The following is a 26,172-nucleotide window of genomic DNA, read 5'->3' as shown; positions in this document are numbered from 1 at the left end:
TTAATATTATTACTACTATACAAAGTTTGAGAATTGTTCCCTTTTTGTATGGATTTCTTTAATTTTAACATTTGAAATCATCTTTAATAATCTTAAAACCATACAAAAATAATAATAAAAAAACTTTATATTTGAATGAACTTTAACGATTTATTTAAATAGGTTCTTATTTGCTCTGATTTTTTTTCAACTTATCTATCTCTTAAAAAGATAAATCAATCAAACATGATATTGAGAAGCTCTTAAAAAAATAAAACAACTTTTTTTTAATTAACAAAATTTAAAAAAAAATTGAAGAAAAGCTATAGAAAAGCTTTATTTTCTCTTTTTTTAAAAATACGTCAACTTTTCAGAAAAGACTTCTCGCTCAATCAATCTCCTCTGCAAATCACCTTCTTCAATGCAAATTAAGATCTCTCTCCTCTACCTTTCTTTACGAGGACGACTAGGAAAAAAAACACAAAAGATCCAACAACAGAATAGTAAAATATGAAAAATTTTTATTCTTACAAAGATTAAAAAAAAAATTACTTGAAATTCAAAGCTATATTTAAGTATTATTTTTTTTGTTCTTCATCAAAAAGAATTTTAATGTCAAATACACCATTTCCTCTTCTCTGTTCTATTTTAGGAATTGAAGCATCATGATCTGATTGTTTATTAGATCAGTAAAAATCTAATATTATTACTACTATACAAAGTTTGAGAGTTGTTTCATTTCTTTATAGATTTTTTTAATTTTAACATTTGAAATCATCTATAAGCTTGAAGTAGACATGTTCTGTTTTGGTTTATTAGGTATTTGAAGATGACATTAATATCTTTTATAGTTTAACCAAAATTAGACTTTATATAATTTAATTTGCAAAACAACTTATCAAAGAGCTTCAACTTAATCTTAAAAGTTATTATTTTTCATAAATACTTTATAATTGTCTTTAAGCTAAAAAAATGCTGAGCCAAACAAGCTTAAATACTCAAAATAAGCCCTTGAACTATAATAAAAAAAAGTTAATTAAACCTCTATACTTGTTTACATTTAATTAAATTCTAAACTTTTATTTTGAATCAAATAAATACTACTAACTTACATTGATCAACAGTACAATTCGCACTTTTATGCTACACCATCTACCACGTGTCATGCTAATAAAACTTGCTTTTTAAAAATTGTATATTTACCATTTCACCTTGCCACTTGTCAAAAAAATAATTAGATGAGAAATTTGAAAAAAAAAATATTAAATTAAGTCCTCATTATCATCTCCTCAACCTTGATTTAGGGTTTTTGTTAAAATTTTAGTAATTATCCTAACAAAATACAAATCTCTAGCTTTCCTTGTCCATTGATGTCATTGAAAACAAAATTTTATTATAATTCTCATATAAAATCTAGTTCCATTCTACTTTTCAAAAAAAAAAATCTAGTTCCATTCTTATATAGTTTGGTTCTAAAACACATTCTTTGAAAACCCTAATACTAAATAATTTGTTCCAAACAGATAGTTTCACCATGAAAACAAAAACCAACAATGCAAAAAAATCTGATTCCAATGAGATTGCCCAATATTTCTACAAAAAAGTTGAAATAAATATTAAAGTTAGGTATCAAGTTCCTCATTCAAACACAGAGTTTATATCAGAAGCAAGGAAGCCTTTCGCTTCTTGAAAGGTGACTTGCAAGACATAGAGACACAGAGTTCAATAAAGTGAGCAACCAATAAAAACACGATCATTGAGAAAGCCATGGTTAATTGTAGGAACTCCAAGGCGACGCCAGCCCCACATCCGACTTTGTCTTGGATATAGGAAAGTATCGTCGACGCATATCAAAAACCCGTTTAGGTTTGCTGCTTGGTGTAATACCTGCCTGTTATTTGTTATTTGTACTAGTATATTTTATTTGTTTTTGTTCCTCAGTTGCCGTAATTTGTTTGAAGCTTCACGAATTTTCACTAGTTTTTCCTCACAATGTGTAGAGATTGAATAGAAATATAATGATATAAATTAGGAGTTTAATTGAATATAATAAAAATACAAAAATTTAATTACTTTTTTTATATAATTCAAAAACGAGAATTAAACCATTTAACTACTATACTTAATTATATGATTTTGTACGTTTGCAAGCATCCCAAAAACTTGAATATACAGTATATGACTCGACACACAAGTTTAGTTAGTGGAAGGCGAAGAAAATAGCTGGTTGCCTTCACCACACTGCCCCCTGAATTGATGTATACAAGTTAAATACTGCATCATATTACAGCCCCAAAATATAGCCTCTTCCTTAATTGAAGGGTAAGGATTGGTCCAACTAGGAAAACGAAAAGAATTGGAACCGAGCTAGGTAACGTGGATAAAGTGTCACTGAATTATCAAGGTATTTGCTACATTGCTTTTGTGTAATGAAACAAGTCACAATCGTAGGGGAAAGCTAATTTTTATGACGACCGTAAGTACTCCCTCGATTGTCACACTTCTGTGGAAATAGTCTGCCCATGACATACAATCCTTCCACCCCATAAACACTCAATTCCAAAAGCTAAAAGCCAAAATTTATGCAGCTAAAGTCATTCCATCCAACCATCTGTCTATCTTTGTGACTCTCTCCAAACCCATGCCATATTGTCCTCAATGCCAAAACAAAAGTTCCCTATCACACCATAAATATGTCTTGGACTATCAATTCTTTACCACAACAAATATATATTATCCTATTTATTAATGCGAAATTTTTTAATTCTACACGACTCTGAAAGTTTGATCTAAATTATATTAATTTATTTATTTTCTTAATTATAATTTAATGAACATGTGACAATTCATCTAAATTTGCTTTGTACATTTTCAATAACAACAATAATAATCCTTCGTACAGTGTTATTATTAAATACCAGCACATATATAATTATTGGTCAATAATAAACTTTTCCTGCTTATGCATGAGTTTGTTGTGTTCAAAGAGAAATAAAAATTTTGGATTATTATTATTATAAAATAAAAATAATATAAAAAAATTTTCAACAAAAATTAGAGAAAATTGTTAAATTTTGATAAAATATTTCGTCAAAATATTGATAGCAAACATGATTAGTTGGCGCACTTTGCGATTTTCGACCAGTTTCCAACCAAAACTTTTCCATCGAAAATAGTGAATTTCATTCTTTTGGAACTCCGTCAAAATATTCTGACAAAATTATTTTTATAAAAATATCTTTTTATTTTGTAGAGTCTGGAATTAAATTGCCTAGCAACTATCAGAGGTTTTCAGCAGCTTCTTTTTTTTTTATTTTTTTCTTTTAAGCATTTTAAGAATAAAGTTGTAACCAACAACCTTAATGCATATGGAGGCAAATATTCATTCACTGCTATACATGCAAAGATTTAAAAACAGAATTTTAACATTTGGAATGAACAAAAACTAAAAAGGTAGGTTTAAATAAGCTCATAAATATGTAATATTGGTTTCAACTTTTAATTTATTAGATATACAATAAAATGTGATTACGATATACATAAGTGTTTGGAAATGGTATGTGATATGTTTCCTTAATAACGAATGGGTTATTGCAATCACAATCACCTAAAATGAAAATAATTTAAATGTTAATTATATGTTTGATATTCAAAGTATAGTAAAATTATTGATTTAATATTAGAAATTTAAAATTTTATCGCTTTCATTAAAGGTTTTGTACTTTTTGATTAACATTGTTATTAAATGCATGATATGACAAAAATAATCAATATAAATATCTCATGTGGCAAGTGTCACCTCATCTTTTCCTTTTTATTTTTCTTAATTTCTTTTTATTTCTATATTAAAAGTTCTAAAAATAGAAAAGAAATTAAAAATTCCAAAAATTGAAACAAATTGAAAGAAAGAAAAATTTAAAATAGAAAGGAAAAAAATCCAAAAATGAAAAATTAAAAGGTAAAAGATAGAGGGCAGAATCAAGGAGAAGGGCGAAAGAGAAAAAGGGCAAAAAAAGAAGAGATGAGACAAACGAAGGAGGTGAAAGTTAGTTGATCATTGTTTTAGTTGATGCGAGACACTATTGGGATCGATTTAGCTTGCTCTAACTAGATTGACATAGATAGAGTTGTCAATGGATAGGGTATTTGTTAATTTTGAAATACCCAAACCCTAACCTTATAAAAAATAAAATACCCGAACCTTAATAACTACACGAACATTTTTCAAAATTGCTACTCTAACCCTAACTCTAATACATCCCCACTACCCTATAATTACCTTAATCCGTTTAAAAAAAAGTTATGTAAAAAAATTATTAAATTGCTCTTCGTTGGTATCCAATTACTCGAACCTGAATCCATACCCATATCCATATACAATGATATTTTTTCTACATATTTCAAATAATTTACTAATAATTAAATTAATAAAAACACACAAATAATAAATTTTAAATTTAAATAATAAAAAATAATTATCTCAAACATAATTAATAATTTTATAAGTTATAATTTTTGTAATATTAACACAAAATAGAAAGTAAATATCTTTCTATTTAAAGTGTATATATACTTAAAGTATTTGTGTATATATATAATAGTAATTATATTTTTTATAAATGAACCCAATATATATAAAGTACATATATTAAAAGATATTACAAGTTAATTAATAATTATAGTTTCATTAATTAATTTAATTAAATATATGGGTCTATCCTTAATTACATGAAATTAAAAAAAAATAACTAGGTTTCAAAACTCTTATAATATCACAACTTATCTTTAGATTTATATATTATAAGTTTATATAAACAAAGTTATATATATTATAATTAATAATTTTATAATTTATAATTTTTGTAATGTTAATACAAAATAGAAAGTAAATATGTTTATATTTAAAGTGTGTGTGTGTATATAACAGTAATTATATTTCTTATAAATAAACCTAATATATATAAAATATATATATTAAAAGACATTACAAGTTAATTAATAACTATAGTTTCATGAATTAATTTAATTAATTATTTGAGTTTGTCCTAAATTACATGAAATTAAAAAAAATAACTAGGTTTCAATACTATTCTAATCTCACAACTTATCTTTAGATTTATATATTATAAGTTTATATAAATAAAGGTATATATGTTATAATTAATAATTTTATAAGATATACTTTTTTTAATGTTAACACAAAATAGAAAGTAAATATGTTTATATTTAAAGTATATATATTAAAAGGATTTTAGTATATATACAATAGTAATTATATTTCTTATATATTAACACAATATGTAAACTATATATATTAAAAGACATTACAACTTAATTAATAATCATAATTTCATAAATTAATTTAATTAACTAGAAAAGTTTGTCCTTAATTACATGAAATTAAAAAAGATATTTAGGTTCCAAAACTATTCTAATCTCAGAGTCTCTCTTTAAGTATATATATTATAAGTTTATATAAACAATGGTATATATTATAATTTATAATTTTCTAAGTTATAATTTTTGTAATGTTAACACAAAATAGAAAGTAAATATATTTATATTAAAAGTGTATATATATAATAGTAATTATAATCCTTTGTAATATGATATTATATTTATATTATTTAAACATAATTAATAATTTAATATTTTTTTAATTTAAATATATGAATGTCATCAATTAATAATTTGAATAACCATACTTTTCATATATTTGTCAATTTTTAATAAAAGGAATTGCTTGAAAAGTTAGTAAAAATTGTACATTTTTAATTTAATTATTTAAATAATAATAAAAAATTTATAAATAATAATTGGGTTCGGATAACGAGTACTCAAAAAGTAATATCCAAACCCGATACAGGTAGTGAAATCACTACCAAAATTTATCTCAAATCTGATTATAAAATACCTTAACTTTATATAACCGGGTCGAATATCTGTAAATACTCTGTAATAGGGTACCCATTGACATCCCTAGACATATATCTACCTCACACTAATTGGTTGACATAGATCCTCCTCCCTCGTCCCTCCTCTTCCCCTGTTTTCTTATTTTCCACTCCTTTCCTCTCTTCTTTCTCTCTCTCACCCTATTTTTCTCTCTCTTTGATTTTTTTTATTAAGAAAAAGGGAAAAAACAGAAATAAAATGATGTAAGGATGATTTGTAATCTGAGTTGGCATTTCTATGATAGATGATGTATTGGCGTTGATCGATTAAGGCAAGTCAAATTTTCTGTTAATGAAGATAGTTTGAAATGTAATATGCTTTATAAAATATAAGTAGAAGTACTTAATTGTGATTTTTTTTGGGATACCAAATCAATAGTTTTTACTATAATTCGATCCCAAATATGTAATTAACCCATATATTAAAACACTAGATAACTTAGGTTAGGTTTTAGCTAGATCTCTTTATATTTCATTCACATGATGTATCATGGATTCCAAATATATACAAGATCCCATAATTACAAATACTTCATATTAGACAGCTGGTCATAATAGCTTATTTCCTGCATGTAATGCTGAAGCCTGAATTCAGCAACAAGTCATCAAATTGGATCTCGCTCACCTAATTTATTCAGCTTAATTGCATGTGAAATGTTCATTAATTAATTAGACCAGTTTGCTTGTCCCTTCAGCTTCCTTAGCTGCTTTGCTCTCAATCTTCAGTTGATTTGAGAAACAGGAATTATTAGGGAAGGACAGACCCAAAAGCATCTTTAAAACTTTGCATCGTTTACCTCAGCTTTTTATAGTTTGAATTTTGAGCTTTGATATAAGGTTTCCAGATGATTTTAACATTACTCTCAAAGCTATTGTATTGTGATAAATGTTAATTAAGGACTTGAGGTCCTAGCCATGGTGCATATGTAATACTCTCTACTCTCTACTCTCTAGTCCTACCAAAATACTGAAATAGTGAGAGTGCGTGACACAGCAAGTTTTTTCAAAATATTTTTAATTTAATTATTTAGAGACTTTTATTTTTCTTTTTTAAAAAATACTCATTAAAATATCTTATATGAGTTTTAATTGAATCAATTTTTTTTAAATTTCACATTCGATATAGGGAATTATAGTTACAAGACCATGCCTTTCGCCTTGATGGTTAAGACCACCTCTTAAACTATTAAATTATCGCGATTGTCAATTGTGTAGAGCTAGGTTCAAGCGTCTAAGAAACCCATGAAACCAACAATGGAGGCCATTATATGGGTCTTCTAATAGACTCCATCAGTCTTTACAAAAGAATAAGAAGTTGAATATCCTCTGTAACTGTCAATTGTCAAGAAAAAGACGCCCACCTAGATACGTATGTACATGACCCAAGTACTAGTTTTTCCACGTGTCTCTGTCTCTCTTTCACTAAATCTTTACCGACTTTAAGTGTGGGAGAAACAATCACAAACAAATCTTCAATATCCCATTTTGTAAGTCCAAATGCTTAGTTATAGTTCAAACGGATCCAAAGCAAGTCCAAACTCAACATCAAAACAAAATTTTTTTAAGCATTATGCTTACTAAATTAAAAAAAAAAAGAAAAAGAATGCACTGAAGGTTACTACCTAATAGTAGTATTTTATAGAATTCACAAAAGAACAAAAAACCAGAAAAGCATCTTTGCGAAAACAATATGGAAAGAGACATGACTCAGTGCACACTGAAAGAATCATCCTTCAAACCCAACTAAATTTTATCACATGAAATTTCAAAGTGGAAATAATTGGAAAATAGAGAGTAGAGCTCATCTTTTGTGGAGGAAGTACATACAAAACGGAAACGACGAATAGAGGAAATGTCTGACACTGCGGACATGTTATTGGTAGCATCCCTTCTAGCGACACGTGGAGGACAAAAAGCGGCCCCCACATTTTGGTAGGGAATCCTAGTTGGCAGAGTAGAAGGGGAGTCCCACATCCACCTCACTCCCAATAAAGCACGAGAGCGATGGATGACCGGCTTCCGCATTTAATTACCATAGACCGCCGAAAAAGCAACAGGCGAATGGCGACAAACGCTCATCTTTGGGGGTTCCTTGTCTCCCGCCAAACGCATTTTTAGATTGCCGTTTCCTTATGATGATGCTGCCGCCCTCCTCTTTTCTTTTTTGATTAGGTGATACTACTACTACTATTAATTCTTTTCTTTTTTAAATGTTGTATAAAGTGTACTTTATTTTTCCTTTAATTTACGTGTAGCAACTCACATATGCTTTTAATTCTTGCTCTTTAATGTTATAAAGTGGCTCTTTTTTGTTTACAGGTAGCAACTACCTTGATTTGTACACACATGTAACGCATACAGAGGACATGGACCAATTTTGGCAAATCAAAGGCAGGGAGCTGGGGTTTGTCATGACTCCCCCAACAATTTTGAGAGCTTAATTGCCGTATGCTTGACCTACTTTTTGGCCCCCATCAATATTGAAGGAGTGGTAAAAACAACAAAATAGTGTGAATAAGGCACGATTAATGATCAAGTGTTGATAAACAACATAATTATCATTGCTCAATTCTCTATTTATTTTTTTTTGCCTTTGTGATTAGGTTAATTGTATCAAGCTAAACCTTAAATGGTAAGGTAAGGGTATAATTGTCACCATAAATACTTTATAGAGGAAATACTTTGGGGAGCGATTTAAGGTAGTTTCAACACTGCCATCATTACTAATGGGGTTTGACTTTAATCTTGAGTGCTCCTTAAGATTCTTCCACTCAATTTATTTCCTTTGGTTAATCACTCTTTAACTTAACCTAGGTTAATTATTCTTTTTGGCTTTGGGGTTAGAAGTTAGGTCAGTTAATATTCAGGTGGTCCTTCCACTCAGCCCCTGATTATTGTCGGAAAATTAAGGATCTTTGACCAAAGACCCCTTTCTTAATTGGTTGGGACTACCTGGTCTAGGTGTTCTCTACACCACCTTACAATTCCTTTCCTTCGACCCACCACCATTGCTTACCTGGTCTGACATGTATCCCCATTCCCTGCAGGTGAGTGCCACCTGTCCACTCTTTCGTCTACTTTTAACATACACATGTCCCGCCCCGTCGAGCACATGTAAAGTTTATGCCACGTTTCTAATCAATCTAGAATTCTTGTTTGTTGCATTCAACCAAAAGGGCCAATGTAATACTAATTAATTTATAATTGTGTGCTAGAAATTTGAGAATAAGGAAATAAGAAGAAGAAGAAGAGATTGGCTTTTTGGACAATTTTTAAAGGTTTATCATGCTTTTTTTTTAATACAATAAAACTACAAACCCTTTTAAGCGTAAGGCTGTAAGCAATGAAAATAGTTTCAGAAAATAATTTCGTCATTTAATAAAAATAGATGCCTTTTCATATAATAATTATTGACGAATAAATTTAATATTTTATGAATGATCAAACATAATTATTTTTTATGAAGAAGTACCACTTTTCACTTGATGAACAACTAACCTTTTATAATTGAATTAATTTAATTTATGAATATTATAATTCCTGTCACACCTATGCTTTGTTAATATGCCTTTAACTATATTAATATGGTTTATATTAGATTACGAGTAACAACCAAGTTATAGCCTTATAAAATTAATTAATTTTATGCTCTTTTTATAACTTAATAACGTACTTGTATCCATCATATGTGTAAAATTTCAAATCAATCTAAAATCTCCATTTATCAATTGAAAATATGATATATTAACTATATAAATATATATTTAAAGATTGATATTTTATTATATTAAATAAATAATTAGATATATTTAATTGATTAAAATTTGACGTGTGTAATTTTGGTGAAATAGAGTATAAAAAGTTAAATTACTTAATATAAATGGTATAAAAAATATGAAAAAATGTAAAATTAATTTTTCGCTGGTGTGAGTGGATAATTCCAATTAGTTTATTTGGTAAGGAATCTTATATTTAAATATAATGAGTAGTTTTTGTTGGCATTAAAATTTAAAATTTAAAATTTAACATTATTATATATTAAATTTACCACTAAGCAGACTCCAAGGCATATCTTACCTTGAGGGGCGGTGGGAAGCGAGCAATTACTATTACACGTACAAAAATGAAACAGCTTTTGTACCAGTGTAGTGTGTAGATGAGTGATGAGCAAGTTTAGGCCAAGCGTCTTGCCAGCTGTACAGGCCCGTGGATTTCGTGATTGCCTACATGTTCGGACCGTGTGGGTCCTGAATGCTGTGCCCCCCTCTCACTATGTAAGTACGTAAGCCCATCAGTATTATTTTCCCCTTTTTGTTGTTAAACTATTACGAATTTTTCATACCAAACCTACTACATAAAATTACAAATTTTTAATTTCAACAAAACATATATTAATGGGATGTACATCTTTTACTGATTTTAATTGATCTATACATTGCAATTATTATTCTATCTGTCTCAAAATATTACCTTAATTTGATTTTTTTATCAATTTTTTTTAAAAATTTTGATCTTAATTATTTTAAATGTCTAATTGTTATAAATTTTAATAATTTTAGTTTAAAAAACTACTTTGTTCATAATTTAGAAAGATTTTTTTTTCAAATTCTACTTAATAATAATTTACAAATAAAAAACAATCCAATTTCATAAAAATGAAAAAAAAAAAAAAAGGAAACTAGTATACTCATGTTATCCTTTGCTTGCAAATTCGCATTCTTAGACTCAATCTCAAACTAACCACAAAAATAACAATCAAGTCCTATCAAAACATATAATTAAAATACTACCACAGCATTGGTAGGATTTAGATTTTTTTTATTAAGCACATCGTATAAATTCATTAAATTAAGATATCAAAAAACTTAGATGTCTGATTTTCAAAAGAGTTTTTACTTTTCTTATTCATGATGTGTCATTTTGTGATTAATTGTTTGTGCATAATTTTATATATTATTTATGCATCAAATATAAATTTTAAAATTAATCATATGAAGTTTGACGTATTTTTCACAAAAGTTGCAATTATAATCTTTATAAAGAAATTATGATATTTAATGACATTGAAATCATTATCAAAGATCATTCGTTGCACCAATAAATTGATGGCACGAATGAACTGTTTGAATTATGAGCATAAACTTACACGAATGGATAAAAAATTATGATAACAATGAGAGGAAAAAAAATCCGTAATTGCTTTCTAGCTTGAATATTTTTATTTGTATAAAAATAAATTTTTTTTTGAAAATATGAAATTTGAATTCAATTATTGAAGTAAGAGAGATAATTATTTGCAAAAACAAAATTAAATTTAAAATGAAATTTTTATAATTCCCTTTTGAATTAATACTTTTTTTGGGCGAAATTTTAAATTAATACTACTATAATTATATCTTCAAATTTTTATTTTCAAAATGTCAAGTTTGAATTTAAAAAAAAAAAAGGTGAAGAAGTAACTTAAGAGACAATTGGAGACTTGAATAGATGTATTTTAACATGTTCGTCAGAAGCTGATTTTGGAGTAAAAAGAAAGAAAAATAAAATGCCAACACATTTAATGGCAAATGAGAAGGCAAAATCACAAGTAAATGCATAACCTGAAGGTCATAACAGGGGCGTGTTTCGAGAGAGAAAAACCTCCCCACGCAAAACAAAAGAAAAAGGAAAAAAATCCAACCCGTAAAAAGAAAACAAAAATACTAATAATAAATATGGAGTGAGGTGAGAAGGGAAAGAAAGAAGAAGTGACAATTATTACTTGTCGTTGCTTTTCTTTTTCATTTTTCTCAGCTCAGCGCAATTATGCTGAGAATCTGAATAGAGGAAGAAAACCAAAAATTTAGAAAAAGAGAGAATGAAACAGACTAGTCTCATTCTCTGTTTTTTATTTTCCTCTTTCCATAAATAATTGACGGCTCCGTTTTTGAGTGTTTTTCTTTGGGTGGTGGGCGCGGACAATCCGATGGCGAAGACGGGGGTGTTGAGTTCTGATCCAACGGTGAGAGCGAGAGCGGCGGAATTGAAGAAAGAATTGCAGAGGCTGGTGAGGACCATCGTCGACGATGAGGATTATTACAGCGTCGACGCCATCGATCAAGCTAAAGATGCTCTTTGTGCTTTGAGAGAGCTTAAGTTCAATAAACAATCGACGGCGACCACCACATCCTCCTTGAAGTTTCATGAAGCGGTGTCGTGTCCTGAAGCGTTTAGATGTCCTCTTTCTAAGGAGCTTATGAGAGATCCTATTATTCTAGCTTCCGGTCAGGTAAACCCCGTTGTTTCTTTACATTTTTCTTTTAATGAAAATTAATAGAATTTTTATAAAAGAGCGTTTTTTTTTTCGTTTGGTATTTTTGAGCGATAATTTGAGATAGCTTTTTAGGGTGGCTTCACTTCTCTTTCTCAGTGTGTTAAAAGAAATTTTGATGATTTCGTGATGAAGGTTGTCAATTTGTTCTACTGTTTGGTGTTGAAGAAAATGTGGGTGAATGAAACATTTCACCTTTTTTTTTTTTGGTCATTGTGGATTCATTTATTAAATAAATTACTACTATAAATACCGGTGATTTTAAATTGAGATTTCTTGTAGCATATCTTTTCTCCTCGAATTATATCAGTTAAGGCGAATTTCTTTTTCTGCATTTCGATTTCAGATAGAAATTTAAGACCATTAAGAGTGATTCTGATATAATTAGTTGAAATTGAAGATTTTCAAGTACAGTAAGTATTCGTACTATTTTCTCAACTATTAGAGGAGTACAATTCTTTTATGGGCTATGGTTTTGGATTTTTCCCCCTTAGATATATTCCGTATCATCTTTGGGAACCAAAAGAAATTTGCTTCCTTTTAAATTGTAGCAAATAGATAAATTGCATAATTTTTTATCGTTATTTTTTTGGTAGGTTTGTTTTAATTCAATGTCCATGGAGACAAGTTCACCAATCGGATGGTTTGTTCTAGTTTGTTTTAAGCTTCAATCTTTTCTTTTTTGGGTCGTGGTTCCTGATTTGTTCATTTGTTGATGTGCAGACATATGACAGACCCTTTATCCAGAAATGGCTGAATGCAGGCAATAGGACTTGCCCTAGAACCCAACAAGTTCTTTCGCACACTGCTCTAACTCCTAATCACCTTGTCAGTGAAATGATATCACAGTGGTGTAAGAGTCAGGGATTAGAATTGCGAAACCCTGTTCAGTATGGTAAAGAGGAGGGGGTAACAAAAGCAGAGCATGACCATTTCTTTTCTTTGCTCGAGAAGTTGTCTGCCACGCTACCTGAACAGAAGGAAGCAGCAAAGGAGCTTCGGTTGTTGACAAAAAAGATGCCTTCATTTCGGGCTCTTTTTGGTGAATCTGTTGACGCCATTCCTCAACTGCTCACTCCACTCTCTGGAAGCAAATCTCAGAGTGGTGTTCACCCTGATCTCCAGGAAGATGTGATCACGACACTCTTGAACCTTTCAATCCATGACAGCAATAAGAAGCTCGTTGCCGAAACTCCAATGGTTATTCCTCTTCTTATGGAAGCACTGAGATCTGAAACTATTGAAACAAGGAGCAATGCAGCGGCAGCCCTTTTCACTCTATCTGCCCTTGATTCTAACAAGGCACTTATTGGTAAATCAGGTGCCTTAAAACCTCTCATTGACCTTCTAGATGAGGGTCATCCATTAGCAATGAAAGATGTTGCTTCTGCAATATTTAACCTATGCATTATTCATGAGAACAAGGCAAGAGCTGTGAGGGATGGTGCAGTCAGGGTCATAATAGAAAAGATTATGGATGGTGTGCATGTAGATGAGTTATTGGCTATCCTTGCAATGCTTTCAACCCATCAAAGGGCTGTTGAGGAAATAGGGGAGCTTGAAGCTGTTCCATGCTTGCTTCGCATTGTCAGGGAGAGCACTTGTGAACGCAACAAGGAAAATTGCATCGCAATCCTCCACACTGTCTGTCTGAATGATCGAACCAAGTGGAAGGCACTAAGGGAAGAAGAGAATACCTATGGAACAATATCTAAACTTGCTCAAGATGGAACTTCTAGAGCCAAGAGAAAAGCTACTGGCATTCTTGAGAGACTGAGAAGGGCTGTTAATATTACTCATACGGCATGAAGATGTTACTCAATGCAACACTACCAAGCACATCATTTGTAAATTCTGTTTCCAACACCTGGTGATCAGTGCAGCATATCATCATCTTGATTTTGTAAATTCTTGTCCCTCATCAGAGTTTTAATTTCAGTTTTATGAGTTAGCCACTGTTAATAAACACGTTGGAAGCTTGTGTTTATAAGATTTTCTCTTCTGTTTGGTCCAATAATTTTTTTCGGGCATTTGGGTCGTATAGATAGCAGAATCTTGGCCTTTTTTACTTGTTTCATAGCATCCACTCCTGTTCTTTCTCGAATGCCAGTCATGCATCAGATTCTCTCTTTTGTTTTGGTCCAGTAGTTCCCGCACAATCCACATGGCCTATTTAGCAGCTATTTGAATTTTACATGCCATTTAACTGTTTCCCCTTTGTACCAGTTGCACTTGGTCCTTGAGTCTTGGATTTACGCCAGAAAAACTTATCTTCTAACTTCTGCCTCGTCCTTTGTTTTGTCCATTACCTATGCGTCGTACAATTTAGATACTGCAGAATTTTTCTCGCAATAGCAAAGGCGGTCTCTCTCACTCAACGTCCAACCGAGGAAAGAGACAATCTCATTATCACGCTATGGATGATTCATAAATGAATCCAAAAGTTGAATGAGTTGAATGAATGGTCCTCCAAAGAGTTGGCCATGGAACGGGAAGAATGTGTCCATATTGAATGGCGTGGTGATTTCTGGTGTTGTGGTCCATCCAATTTGGTGCCCAAAGTCTTCAATGTAACAGTTACTGCCCAAATCCCTTCCCGAGAAAAGGAGAAGCCTATTTTCTTCCTCTTTTTTTTCCTGTGCTAGCAATGAGATGAATGGGTAATGAATGTGAGAAGATGTTGTAAGGTTGAAACTGGGATCTGATAGTGAGTAGTGTTATCTCTCCAGCGGCTGCAGCTCCTAACCCTGTCTAAGTAGTAGCAATTTGAGGTCGAGAAAACAACTGCGTAACAAACATTCCGTACCGTATTTCAATGCATTACTTGAAAGCGTGTGGTCTACAGTCTCAAAATCCGGGTGCCCAAACTTTGATGATAGCGGTTTTGCCTTGATTGGTCAAGTAAACATGACACCATATTCCAATGCCTTCATTTTAATAATTCGTGCAATACTAGGAAAGGTCCAGATTTGAAAAGTTTACCATGTTGAAATGCTAACTGATCCCCATACTCTGTGCATTAACGGTAACAGTGTTTTTGCTGAAATTTGCCAAGAAAAAGCAAATACTCATGGGATGTTTGACAACATCATCATCTAGACAAAAACATACCCCCCAAAGCAATGGAAAGACTTCAAAAAGTAGATATTCATTTTAAAGCTTTTATCCTTTTTTATCACAAGACAGAATCATTTGCCCATGGAATGTTGGAGCTCAGAAGAAAAAACTCAACCAAGTGAACACTTGGTCTGCTAGCCTCTTAGCTGCATGCATGGGAGATCCGGGAGGGCTCCGGGTGGACTACAGAGAGGCCGTTAGTGTTGTATGCTAAATCAAACAAATTCAACCACCAAAATGGGTCTACCATGTGCCACTTGCCGACCGGAATGGCTCACGGCTCATGCCATCAAGTCGCAACCTTCCAAAGGGAGGGATGTGCATGCTTTGTCCCGTGCTGTAGTTGCACACATGGGCAGAGTGGCGAGTGCCACTTGTACTCTCTCAAATCACATCCATCCATAAGAAAATATATAAGAAAAACGCATTTTGCACACTTCTTTTCACATGTGAAGAAATGATTAATCTGTTTAAATCTGAAACCAAGCAAATACAACTAATATTTGATATTTATCCTTGGAACAAAAAAATCAAGAGTCACAACAGGGTGTTTTTGATGTATGACTGTTGAATTATTGTGGTTGATGTGATAAGATATGACTGAATAATTGGTTCATGTGCTGGCCCTTTGGTGTTTGCGAGTTACGTGAAGATGGTCTATTCATTCACTTATGGATGGCTAAATGAAAAACTAGAATCTTTTCATGGAAAACTCGAAACAAAAAATAAATGAAAGGCATCCATGAATCATATTGTACCTTGGGAAGGGGGTATAGACACCACCCTGTTCGGAGCAAACAAAAGCATGTGTATTGAAAACAACCCATTGAGGTGACCTGCTGTACTACTACCAAAAGTGCAAAAGAAAATGAGCGAAACAGAGTGGATGGCTGCTCCTCCTCATCCATAGACCAAAATACCCACATAAATGCAGATTCCGCAATTCCTTTCCACCTTTTTTGTCAATACTAATAATCAAACATTTACACAAACTTTGGGGCTTTGTCAAATTTATCAGGCTACCTATACCTATTTGCATAGAGTTACAAAAATTCCTCACCGACACAGGGTGGGATATAAAAAATTGAAACCCCACCCTTCCCCACTTCATTTGTTTAATTGTGTCTTTATCCATTCGCAAGAAACATGTCCATTTTTCTTCGTAATATTTACTTGAGTTTTGGGCATTAAGGCTTGCATACTTCAGATTATTCAGAGACTGTTCAAATTAATGCTAGTAATATAATAATAGTAAGATTAAACTTTAGGCAGTGGTCCACTTTTTGATTCATATCTTTGAAAGCCAACTCAAGAGAAGATGTCACTCATTATGCTATCAGAATTTTTTTTGAAAGAAAAAAAAAAAAAACCTTAAATTGGATTACCCCCACAATAGAATAAGCAACCTCTAATTTGATTTGGGCCAAAATCTATCTTCTTCCTTAGCTCAATTGATAAAAGGAAAAAACAACGATGATTTAATTCATTAATATTAAACTTCCCAAACATTGAACTAATAAGATGAAGCACAATGTTTGCCTCCCCCTTCCCTTGGTAACAGTTGAAGAAGAGTCAATGTGTTAATGAAGTTGTCCCCCTCTCGTAATAGAAGCCCCAACAACATGTAAGCATGAATTTCCCAGAGAGGACTTTTTTGGCAAGGAATTGATTGAAACCCAAGTTCAAAACGTTAATCATTCCAAATTTTAAACTTGATTGGGTGGGGAAATAATATTTTTATTCATGCCGCACCATCACCACCCTCAAAACTATTGAGATGATTAGCTGATGGGTGATGTTCAGGACAACCCATCAAAAGGAATATGGACAGATCAAGATGGATAATGTGCAATGCATAGACTTTATTTTAAGTCATTTCTCGGACCATCCATGACTCAAAGAAAAGTGCTTAAAGTAATAACCCACAATTATTCAAGGTGTTGCTGTCGTTGATGTGATAACACCAAACTCTTTCTTTCAATTCATTTAGCCCCACCCTATGAGAATCGCCATGTTGGATGAATTATATGCTTTTGATGGTGAACCTTTCGGAATACTTGATGAAACACTTGAATATTTGCACTCTATTCTACAATGTAAACCGACTCTACTTAAAACATTTATAAACATCTTAGTAGTCAAAATCTTTGACCCTTAATCAGAGCAAAGATGAATTATGTTGCCCTGCTTCTTGGAGAAGAGTGCAGACTATGAGGATGGAGCAGATACGATTACGAGCTAGGTCTTTAAAAAATGAGCGTGTTTACAGTTGGAAATGCTTCACGTGCTTCAAGGATGCAATTACGCAGACAAGGATAGGAACTCCTAGCTAGCCTAGCCATGACATTCACATTGGGACCGTGCGACTGTCAACATATGAGATACAGATCTTTCCTAGAGCTGCAGATGGTGAAATATTTTGTTAAAAAGCTTGCTTCAGCGGCAAGGATAGTAGGGGGGGGGGGGGGGGGGGGTATATGCGTAATTTTAGGTTTTGGAGAATACTGGGTTTTTACAGGACCTTCCATCTATCGAAGAGTAGTCGACTTCGGAGATGGATCCATCTTTGAGACTATCAAAAGCTCAAAACTTTCATTCACAGCTACTATGATTGCCAAGAATTACAAGGATGACATGCCCCCGCACAAACTAAAGTACACATCTTCTAGAACAAAACCTGTAAAAATAGATAAGTGAAACATGCAGCCATTAGTCCTGACAAAGAACCGACATTCCCCACTGTAGCAATGTAAATTGGTCTCTTCCAACCCTTACAAGGCCACTCATCTATAGCATGATTTAGCTTTACTAACTAAATCTGTACAATGTCAAGTAAATTGTTACAAGAATAACTGTACATTTCCAGACGATCACATGCCCTGGTACAGGGCATGGCATTACACACTGAAGCCAACACAAAATTATCTATACACACCAAACATGATTGATGATATATACCAAACAGATACAGCAGACTCTGACCAATATCTTCAGTCCTTGTCATTGCCCTGGCTAAGTCATCGCATGTTCAGCAAAGTTATCAGAACATTCAAGCTTTAGTTCGTCCTGTAAGCCCAACCATGTTTATCTAAATATGCTTGGACTGCCTCCTTCATTGCCAAGTTTGGTATAAGCTGGGATTGATTGAGTGGTTCACGCGTGATTGGATCAAACTTACCAACCTGATTTCCAGGAAGTCAATGATCAATGTTAGTGTTAAAAAGAAAAAGAAAGAAAAAAGAAATGGTATCTAAGCCTAAGCATCCAACATCCCCAAAGCACATGTCACCTTTTGAAGATGGTCAAGGATCACTGCTCTCTCATATGTAACTCCACTTGGAGTAATGACAGGATCACGGAAAATATCAAGTGTGATTTTACAACACAAGTAATCCGGCACCTGAAACTATCTATCAGTATCTATACCAAAATTTAATATAACATGTATAATTGAAAATAGAAACAAAATATTAAAAATAAACAACCCAAATACCTACCTCACTAGGAAGGTCAGCTTCACCAGCTTCCCTAAACACTTGTCCCAGAGCCTCCAGATGTTTTGAACGATCATCTTCTGAATAAGAACCATCAACAATAGGTTTTTCTCTAAAAGCAGTTTCACAAGCTTCCCTGAGAGACAGAGGAAAGAATTGTATGAAGCAACAATAAACATTAAGAAAAATTCTCTATCAAAAATATTTAAAAGAGGTGATCTTTCCCCTCAAAGCAAATGACTAAACTCACAGGGATGACATACTTCAAGCATTGCAATTCCCATGAACGTTTGGTCGATGCATGCTCCCATTGCAGGTATTTTGCTTTTGCAAGCTCCTGCCAAATCTCCTCTACCATATAACCCTTTGGATTTGCACCCCTTCCTAGATCCATTGCCTACATAAGCAAGTTAGTCTGCAATAGCTGAGACTAAATGCACAGCGTAATGAAGAACTGTTCATTGTAGTATTCACAACACTTAATCACATTGAAAGCAAAATTATGCAATAATCCTAAACCTGCTTGTCCACACCATGGACCTAAACAAATGCCTGCTATGGTTAACGTAATACACCTCATATTCATCCACTTAACCTCTATGCTATACGAGCTAAGACCAAGGTGCTAAATACAAAAGCCAAGAAAGAATCACCAAAATAGCTGGAAACACAACAGATGACAAGACGATGTTTTCTGTGCAAAATCTGACAAATGATCTTCCTCAATAGATTATCTTTTTTTTTGGGTTTTTCCCCTTCAATGCTTTGATGGGTCACTTGCAAGAAAGGACAGCAAAAAATGAAAAGCTCTCAAATGCATCCCAAATCAAAATGAATTTTCAGTAATCATTTTCTTTCCATCAACAATCCTCTTCCCTTGACCAAACTATGATGGTGAAAGCTTCAGCTAAGAAGAAATCAATCAACATTATCTGACTCAACTCTTTTTGTTAAAGATCCAAGCCCATATAACAAAATATACCAAATGAAGCCATCATAATAGCAGACAAATTAAAAACCAGAGAAACTCCATTTTTATATGGTGCGTGAAAGGGGCTTCCATCCCCTTCAAAAATTATACAGCAGCTTGCTTGCTACAATTAAGTCCTAAAGGATAAAGGAAATAAAAAAAAGCTAAGCACACACTGGTGGAATATAGATTTCAACCAATATATACCAAACTATGCCCTGCTCAACTACTAATAGACTTTAAAATGCATTTGACTACAGAAAAATTTCTAAACTTGAAAAAGAAAGAAAAAAATGGCTGCCCCACAATACTGTCAATTACAGTACAAAAATTTTTGGAATTACATAATTAGACAGAGCTCATTTGGCCAGGGTAGAGATTCATTGAAAGGTGCAAGGTACAGCTTTTCGAGAAGCACCATCATATTGAAATTATGACTGTTATGTTAATTCAAAATTTTCATTAAATATGTCTTTGAGCATCTCAGGGCAACTTTTTCAAAATCTCCAACTTGGGGCCTCAGATTTGGGTCTCTAAAAGCTTATTTTAAATTTATTCAGAAACTAAAAGCTGTTTTTGTAGAAACCCATGCTTGCCTAATTTTGGCCTTCCACGATACAGAAGTTATTGCAAAAGCTGGACCAAATAGGCACACACTCCACAAGAATAGTGAGCTCTGATATCAAGAAATACATCTGCTACTTGAAGTTAATTCATTCCTATTTGAGCATTAGCAGCAATGTTAAAATATGGATGTGAATGCACCTAATATATATATACACGTCAAATGCAATTGTCTTGCCATTATATGAGAAGGAAATAACAAGAACATCAATACGATAGAGTAACAAGTGCATATCATATGTGATGATAAATAAAACATGAAAAATGATTGCACATAGTAACTTAAACAATCTTAAATAAAATAAATTAAAGTGAAGCACTAAGATAACTGTTTCTAATACACATAGATTTCTGTCCATTTAATCCAAAGAAAATGGAAAAGGTGAATATCAAAACAATCTTAAAAAATTTAATGGTTTCATTTGCTTATTGTTCCTGATTCTTAAGAAACAGAAAGATTTAACATGTCACTCGTACCTTTTGTAGTTTCTTGACCCCTTCATCATATTCTTCCTTCTGCAGCAAGGCCAGCCCCAGCATGTAGTGTGCCTGTCATGTAGGAGGAAAATGTAACTAAACACCGTTACTTCAAATAGTATAGGAAAAGGATATGCATACAAAGCATAATAAGCCAAACTCCTGTTACTAAGGGAAGCACAAACAAATATGGACATAACGACGCAGCTAAAGCCAGTAGTAAAAAGGTTAGAAAGTTTGAGAAAAAAAGAAGGTTCGATGAGAGACTCACTATCAGTTATTTTTAGGTCAAATTATGAATTTAGTCCCTGTACTGTACCAAAATGTTGTTTGTAGTCCTTCTACTATAATTAGTATAAATCGAGTCCCTATACTGTTTAAATTCTTTAATGTCAGTCCAATTGTTAACACCATCAAGCTTCTTCCATTTAAGTTGCTGATGTGGAATTGAGCAATATTGATGTCGAATTTTTTTAGATTTTACAGGTCAAATTCTAAATTTATGTACTCTAATTGTTAATACTGTCAAGCTTTTTCGTTAAAGTTAATTGCTGATGTGACATTGACCGATGCTAACACGACATTGACTGGTGCTAACATAGAACTTCTAAACACTAATAGGACCACAAATAGTAATAGCCAAATAAAAATCCAAAAAAGTTAACAACAATTTCTTACATTAACCTGTGCGAATCTCTTCAAACTTTGCTTCAAATTCCACTTTGTGCCAGTTGCCTTTGATTCTGTTTTTACATTACACAACTTTTGGTTCTCTTCCACCTCTTTCAGATTCTCTCTCAAGCACTATCAAAATTTTTTAACCCTTCTTTAGATGCCATGTCTTGATTCTTTCCTTTTCTTCCAATTCTCTCTCTATATCATACAACGTTTTGTTCTCTCATATTCCTATAACAATCGAGGTTATGAGAAGCTTGATGCAAATGGCTAAAATCAGCCATTTAATTGAATAAGTATCAATTCTTACATTTCGATGGAGTTTCTCTCTCTGGATTCACTACATTTTAATCCTAATTAGTTTAATTAATTGCTAACCTTTTATTTTAAACCCTTATTTATTTCTTTGTTGGTTGGTTAATCTCAATTAGTTTAGTGTTTAATGTATATTTGGGACTTTTAACTGTTTGGGTGGCAATTAGTGTCAGCTGGCCACCTAAAAAATCACATCACATTTTTTAATGTTTAAAATCCCAAAAATTCCATATCATTTATATCAATACTGGTCAGCTCCATGTCATTATTGATGAATGACACGTCAACTTGGTCAACATCATGCCAACATGGTTAACGTTGTGTCAACACTTTAATGGACCAAACTTGATGGTGTTAACAACTAGGTTAACATTTTACTAGAATTTTGAAAGTATTAGACTAACAGTTAGAGGGTGCTAACAACTTTACCAAATTTTCAAAGTACAGAGATTTGATTTAGATGAACTATAACACAGGACTAAATCCAACATTTTACTAGAATACAGAGACTAAATCCAATATTTTGGTAAAGTATAGGAACTAAATCCAACATTTTGATAGAGTACAAGGACTAAATCCAACATTTTGATAAAGTATAGGGACTACATTCAATATTTTTGATAGAGTACCAGGACAAAATCCAACATTTTAGTATAGGGACTAAATTCAGAATTTGACTATTAAAATCCCCAACAATTCCACATCAAACACTGATAAACATCACATCAACACTGATCAATGCCACATCAGCCCCGGTTAACATGACATCAACAACTTTAAAGGCAGAAGCTAGACAGTGTTAACGATTGGACAAACATTAACAAATTTTGAATGTACAGAGACTCAATTTATACGATTATACTAGAAAGACTAAATCCAACATTTTGATAGAGTGCAGGGACTAAATTTATAATTTAACCTTATTCATAATTTAGAAAAAAAAGGAAGTACAAAAACAAAGAGCTAATCTTTATATTCTTACACCAACCCCCTCTAATCATATTGTGACATGTCATTAGCATTCAATTAGTTAGTTTTGCGTATGTGCATCTTGTAGGTTAAATTTCATATTATTAGTTGCAATTTCTTTTTTTTATTACTTTTTTATCTCAGCATCTTGAAACCATGTCTCAAGCTTCTCAGTTTGATTTACAATCTTCTTCCCCAAAACGTTCTAGCCTCAATTTTACCTCAAAAAAAAAAAGAGATGCTAATGACCTCTTTTAGAGGTAAAATGCGCTCTGTGGAACAGCAATATCTACTATGGATCAAAAGTTAAATCAAATAGTAAGGAAATTGGATGAATGTAAACTGAGATAGGAGGTTGAACCCATAAAATTGACTTAAAAAGCATCTGTACCTCTCAGATCTAGTAAAGGGAACAGACTTTGGGAATGGTCAAATTCTTATACAGGTTGATAGGGGTCATTGGATTAGACAAACCAAAGACCCTCCAAAGTCAAAAGATGATGCTATTGATTGTGATGAAGAGTTTGTGAGTGGTCCATCTAGTTCCAAGCATGCATATCATTCTAAAGAATTATTTAGAACTGGTAAAGATTCTGACGCTCGAAGGGAATTTGAGTCGGATAGACTACATATTAAGGGTCATAGAAATTTCCATAGGCGTTCTCTAGGCAGCATGAAGATTACCTAGGTATGGTAGAAATAAATGATAGGCACTATAATGAAAATTCTGATGCTCACAAATTAGATAAGGATGATCTGCGATCTTTTAAAAGATGAACTCTAGCGAATTCTTAGATTGGCTAGAGAGTCAGAGGACTATTTTGAGTATGTCACCTGAGTGAATAGAAAAACTGCGGTTTGCTAAAATGAAATTAGTAAGTGCAACCAAGAAATTCTAGAATGGTGTCCAACAGACCCTAGAAAATTTAGGCGAGCCTCTATAACTCAGTGCACTATAATGAGAAAAAAATTAAAAGATAACTATTTACCCCCTATCATAGAAGTCAGTTACATGAACAACGGATAGACCTTAGACAAACCACTACCGTGTCTAGTTACATGGACATATTAGATGAACTTATGCTAAGGGTGCAAATGACGGAAGAACCTTTACATACAGTTTGAAGACTTATTCATGGCCTTAAAGAGGAGATTAGGAGGGTTGTGGAGTTGTCTACTCCAGCTTCTTTAGATAAAGCTTACCAGAGTACCTTAGTTGCTGAGATATATACTATGACTGTTTCCCAACATAGGACTTCTTTTTAGTTTGGCAGTCATGATCAATCTAGAGGAGCCTCATTCTCAGAGCATAAAAATGATTACACTACAAAGTACAAGGAATTTTCTTCACTTAATCCTAGTGGTCTTAATGGTTCTACGACTTCTAGTACTTCTTCAATTAGTGTTTTCAATGTCATGGTATAGGTCACATAGCTTCACAATGTCCGCAACAGGCCTTACTAGTAGACCAAGACTTTGTGGAACCCTTAAATAGAAATGTTCAAATAGTGGATCCTCTAGAAGACATTAAGGATAAAGATGACATTAGAAAGGATGGTAGTGCTCAACAATTTACTATGATGATGGATGATTTAGATGTTAGAGATGGATTAGAGGGTGGTGGTGGGAATGAGATCACCTATGTTGATAGTGTGCCTATTGAGTGTACAAGTATCTTTCCTTCCAAGAGTTTTATGATAAAAAATGAGATTAGTAATTGTGATTTGAAGTTGGCTATTGTTAGGAATGATCCTAAGATTAACATATCAAGATATTTGGTGCTTCTTGACTGATGGATGCCATTAATTTGCTTCAATCTGTCCCTTATTTCCAACCTTATTCAGACTTCAGATTGAAGCTTGAAAGGGCAGTAAAAAATTAAAATTGACTCATTTCCTTGGGAAATAATTAAGGAGTCAAGGATGAGTTGAAACTTGATGTCAGCTTCCCATGACGCTTCAAACACATGATTGCTCACCTAAAGATCTTCTCATTGTTCCACTAAACATAATCTATTATTACATCAAAGAAGAATCAAGAAAAAACAAATGGGCCCCGAGGCAACTTTCTAACAAGTAAGTAAAGTAGCCAAACTCTTTCAAGATGTCCATGGGTAGGTGGTTTTTCATGTTAATTACGCATTGTTCGTAATGGAAAAAAAAAATCAGCAAAAAAGAATATAAAAAGGAGATTACCTTGACAGAACTGTAGTCAAGCTGAATAGCTCTCCGGCAATCCTGCTCAACTCTCAACCAATTACTGCGTGAAACCAATAACCAAATAATACCAAGAAACAAAAACACGTTAAAAATTTTTTTTCCTAAAAAAGCAAAATCCATTGTGTTAACAGAATTACTTAAAAAAGAATCGGTAAGCGTACATACTGGCGCCTGAGATGGCAAAGAGCGCGATTCGTCCAATACACAGGAACATTAGGGCATAAAGTAATCGCCTTTAAACAAAAAAAATAAAAAAAAAATTAGAAAACAAAACTAATAAAACCATTAATCGAAAAATAAAACAAAAGGCAGGTTTTGTTTACCTCAGTATAAGCATCAATGGCAGCCCCAAAACGACCTTTCTTGAAATAATTGTTCCCATCTTTCCTCAACTGCTCCGCTTGTTTCGCTGCTGCGCTCAATGTGGAACCTGGCCCCATTCTTTTTCTTTAAATTTTGTTTCACTGTAAAGCGTAAATTGATGATCTTTGCTTTTCTCTTTCTTGAAATGAAATCTGTGTCTTTCGCAACGCCAATGAACTCTGCGTTTTTCCTTCCTCTTGTGTTTTGTCTAGAAGTTTCTGCTTGGAATGAAAGGCGTGTCTTGTATTTAAATTTGTGAAATGAGATGAGCGACAGGAAGCAGCGCGATTTCGAAGAGGGTTCAAGAGGGTTATACAAGTGAAAGCAACGCCAACACGCAACGCTTTTCGAATTTTAAGAAATTTCACAACTACAACACTCTCGCACATACATCAACACAAAAATGCTGTTGCCCATCTATTTAATTTTTCCCCGTTTGATCACGTCACTTGCTGAGGATGCAGTTCTCTCACAGCCGAATATCACTGGAGGAAGCATTATGTTACGTCTTTAGTTTTTTTGTCAGTAAATTGCCTTGTTTTCTTTTCCTAAAAACTGAAAGTGGGACGAGCGTTTGGATTAAAAATCAATTTTTTAAATTTACTTTGGGAGTCAAGGGATACCAATTACACTTTGGTTGGAGCTATTCATTTCATTTTATAATGGAAGCATTAATTTATTTTTATGTTTTTGTTTTCTTTAAATG

General features: G+C 32.6%; 2 protein-coding genes across 3 annotated transcripts; one reads left to right on the top strand and one right to left on the bottom strand.

Moving 5' to 3' along the window:
* On the top strand, positions 11,677 to 14,320 carry LOC18612671 (U-box domain-containing protein 9). The gene is made up of 2 exons (XM_007049576.2): positions 11,677 to 12,201; positions 12,967 to 14,320. Exons 1-2 carry the CDS (start codon positions 11,899 to 11,901, stop codon positions 14,050 to 14,052), a joined length of 1,389 nt encoding a protein of 462 aa, XP_007049638.2. The 5' UTR covers positions 11,677 to 11,898; the 3' UTR covers positions 14,053 to 14,320.
* Positions 18,011 to 25,862, bottom strand: LOC18612670 (E3 ubiquitin-protein ligase CHIP). Of its 2 annotated transcripts, none has more exons than XM_018118834.1 (8): positions 25,427 to 25,862; positions 25,265 to 25,336; positions 25,080 to 25,143; positions 20,926 to 20,997; positions 19,118 to 19,251; positions 18,858 to 18,990; positions 18,650 to 18,760; positions 18,011 to 18,542 (listed from the first exon to the last, which is right to left on the bottom strand). In XM_018118834.1, exons 1-8 carry the CDS (start codon positions 25,483 to 25,485, stop codon positions 18,417 to 18,419), a joined length of 771 nt encoding a protein of 256 aa, XP_017974323.1. In that variant the 5' UTR covers positions 25,486 to 25,862; the 3' UTR covers positions 18,011 to 18,416. The 2 variants fall into 2 exon arrangements, with proteins under 2 accessions (XP_017974323.1, XP_007049637.2); XM_007049575.2 differs by having other exon boundaries at positions 25,269 to 25,336.

The sequence above is a fragment of the Theobroma cacao genome, chromosome 1, assembly GCF_000208745.1.
Source record: "Theobroma cacao cultivar B97-61/B2 chromosome 1, Criollo_cocoa_genome_V2, whole genome shotgun sequence".
Taxonomy (NCBI): Eukaryota; Viridiplantae; Streptophyta; class Magnoliopsida; order Malvales; family Malvaceae; genus Theobroma; species Theobroma cacao.
This window is presented reverse-complemented; position numbering and strand designations above follow the sequence as displayed.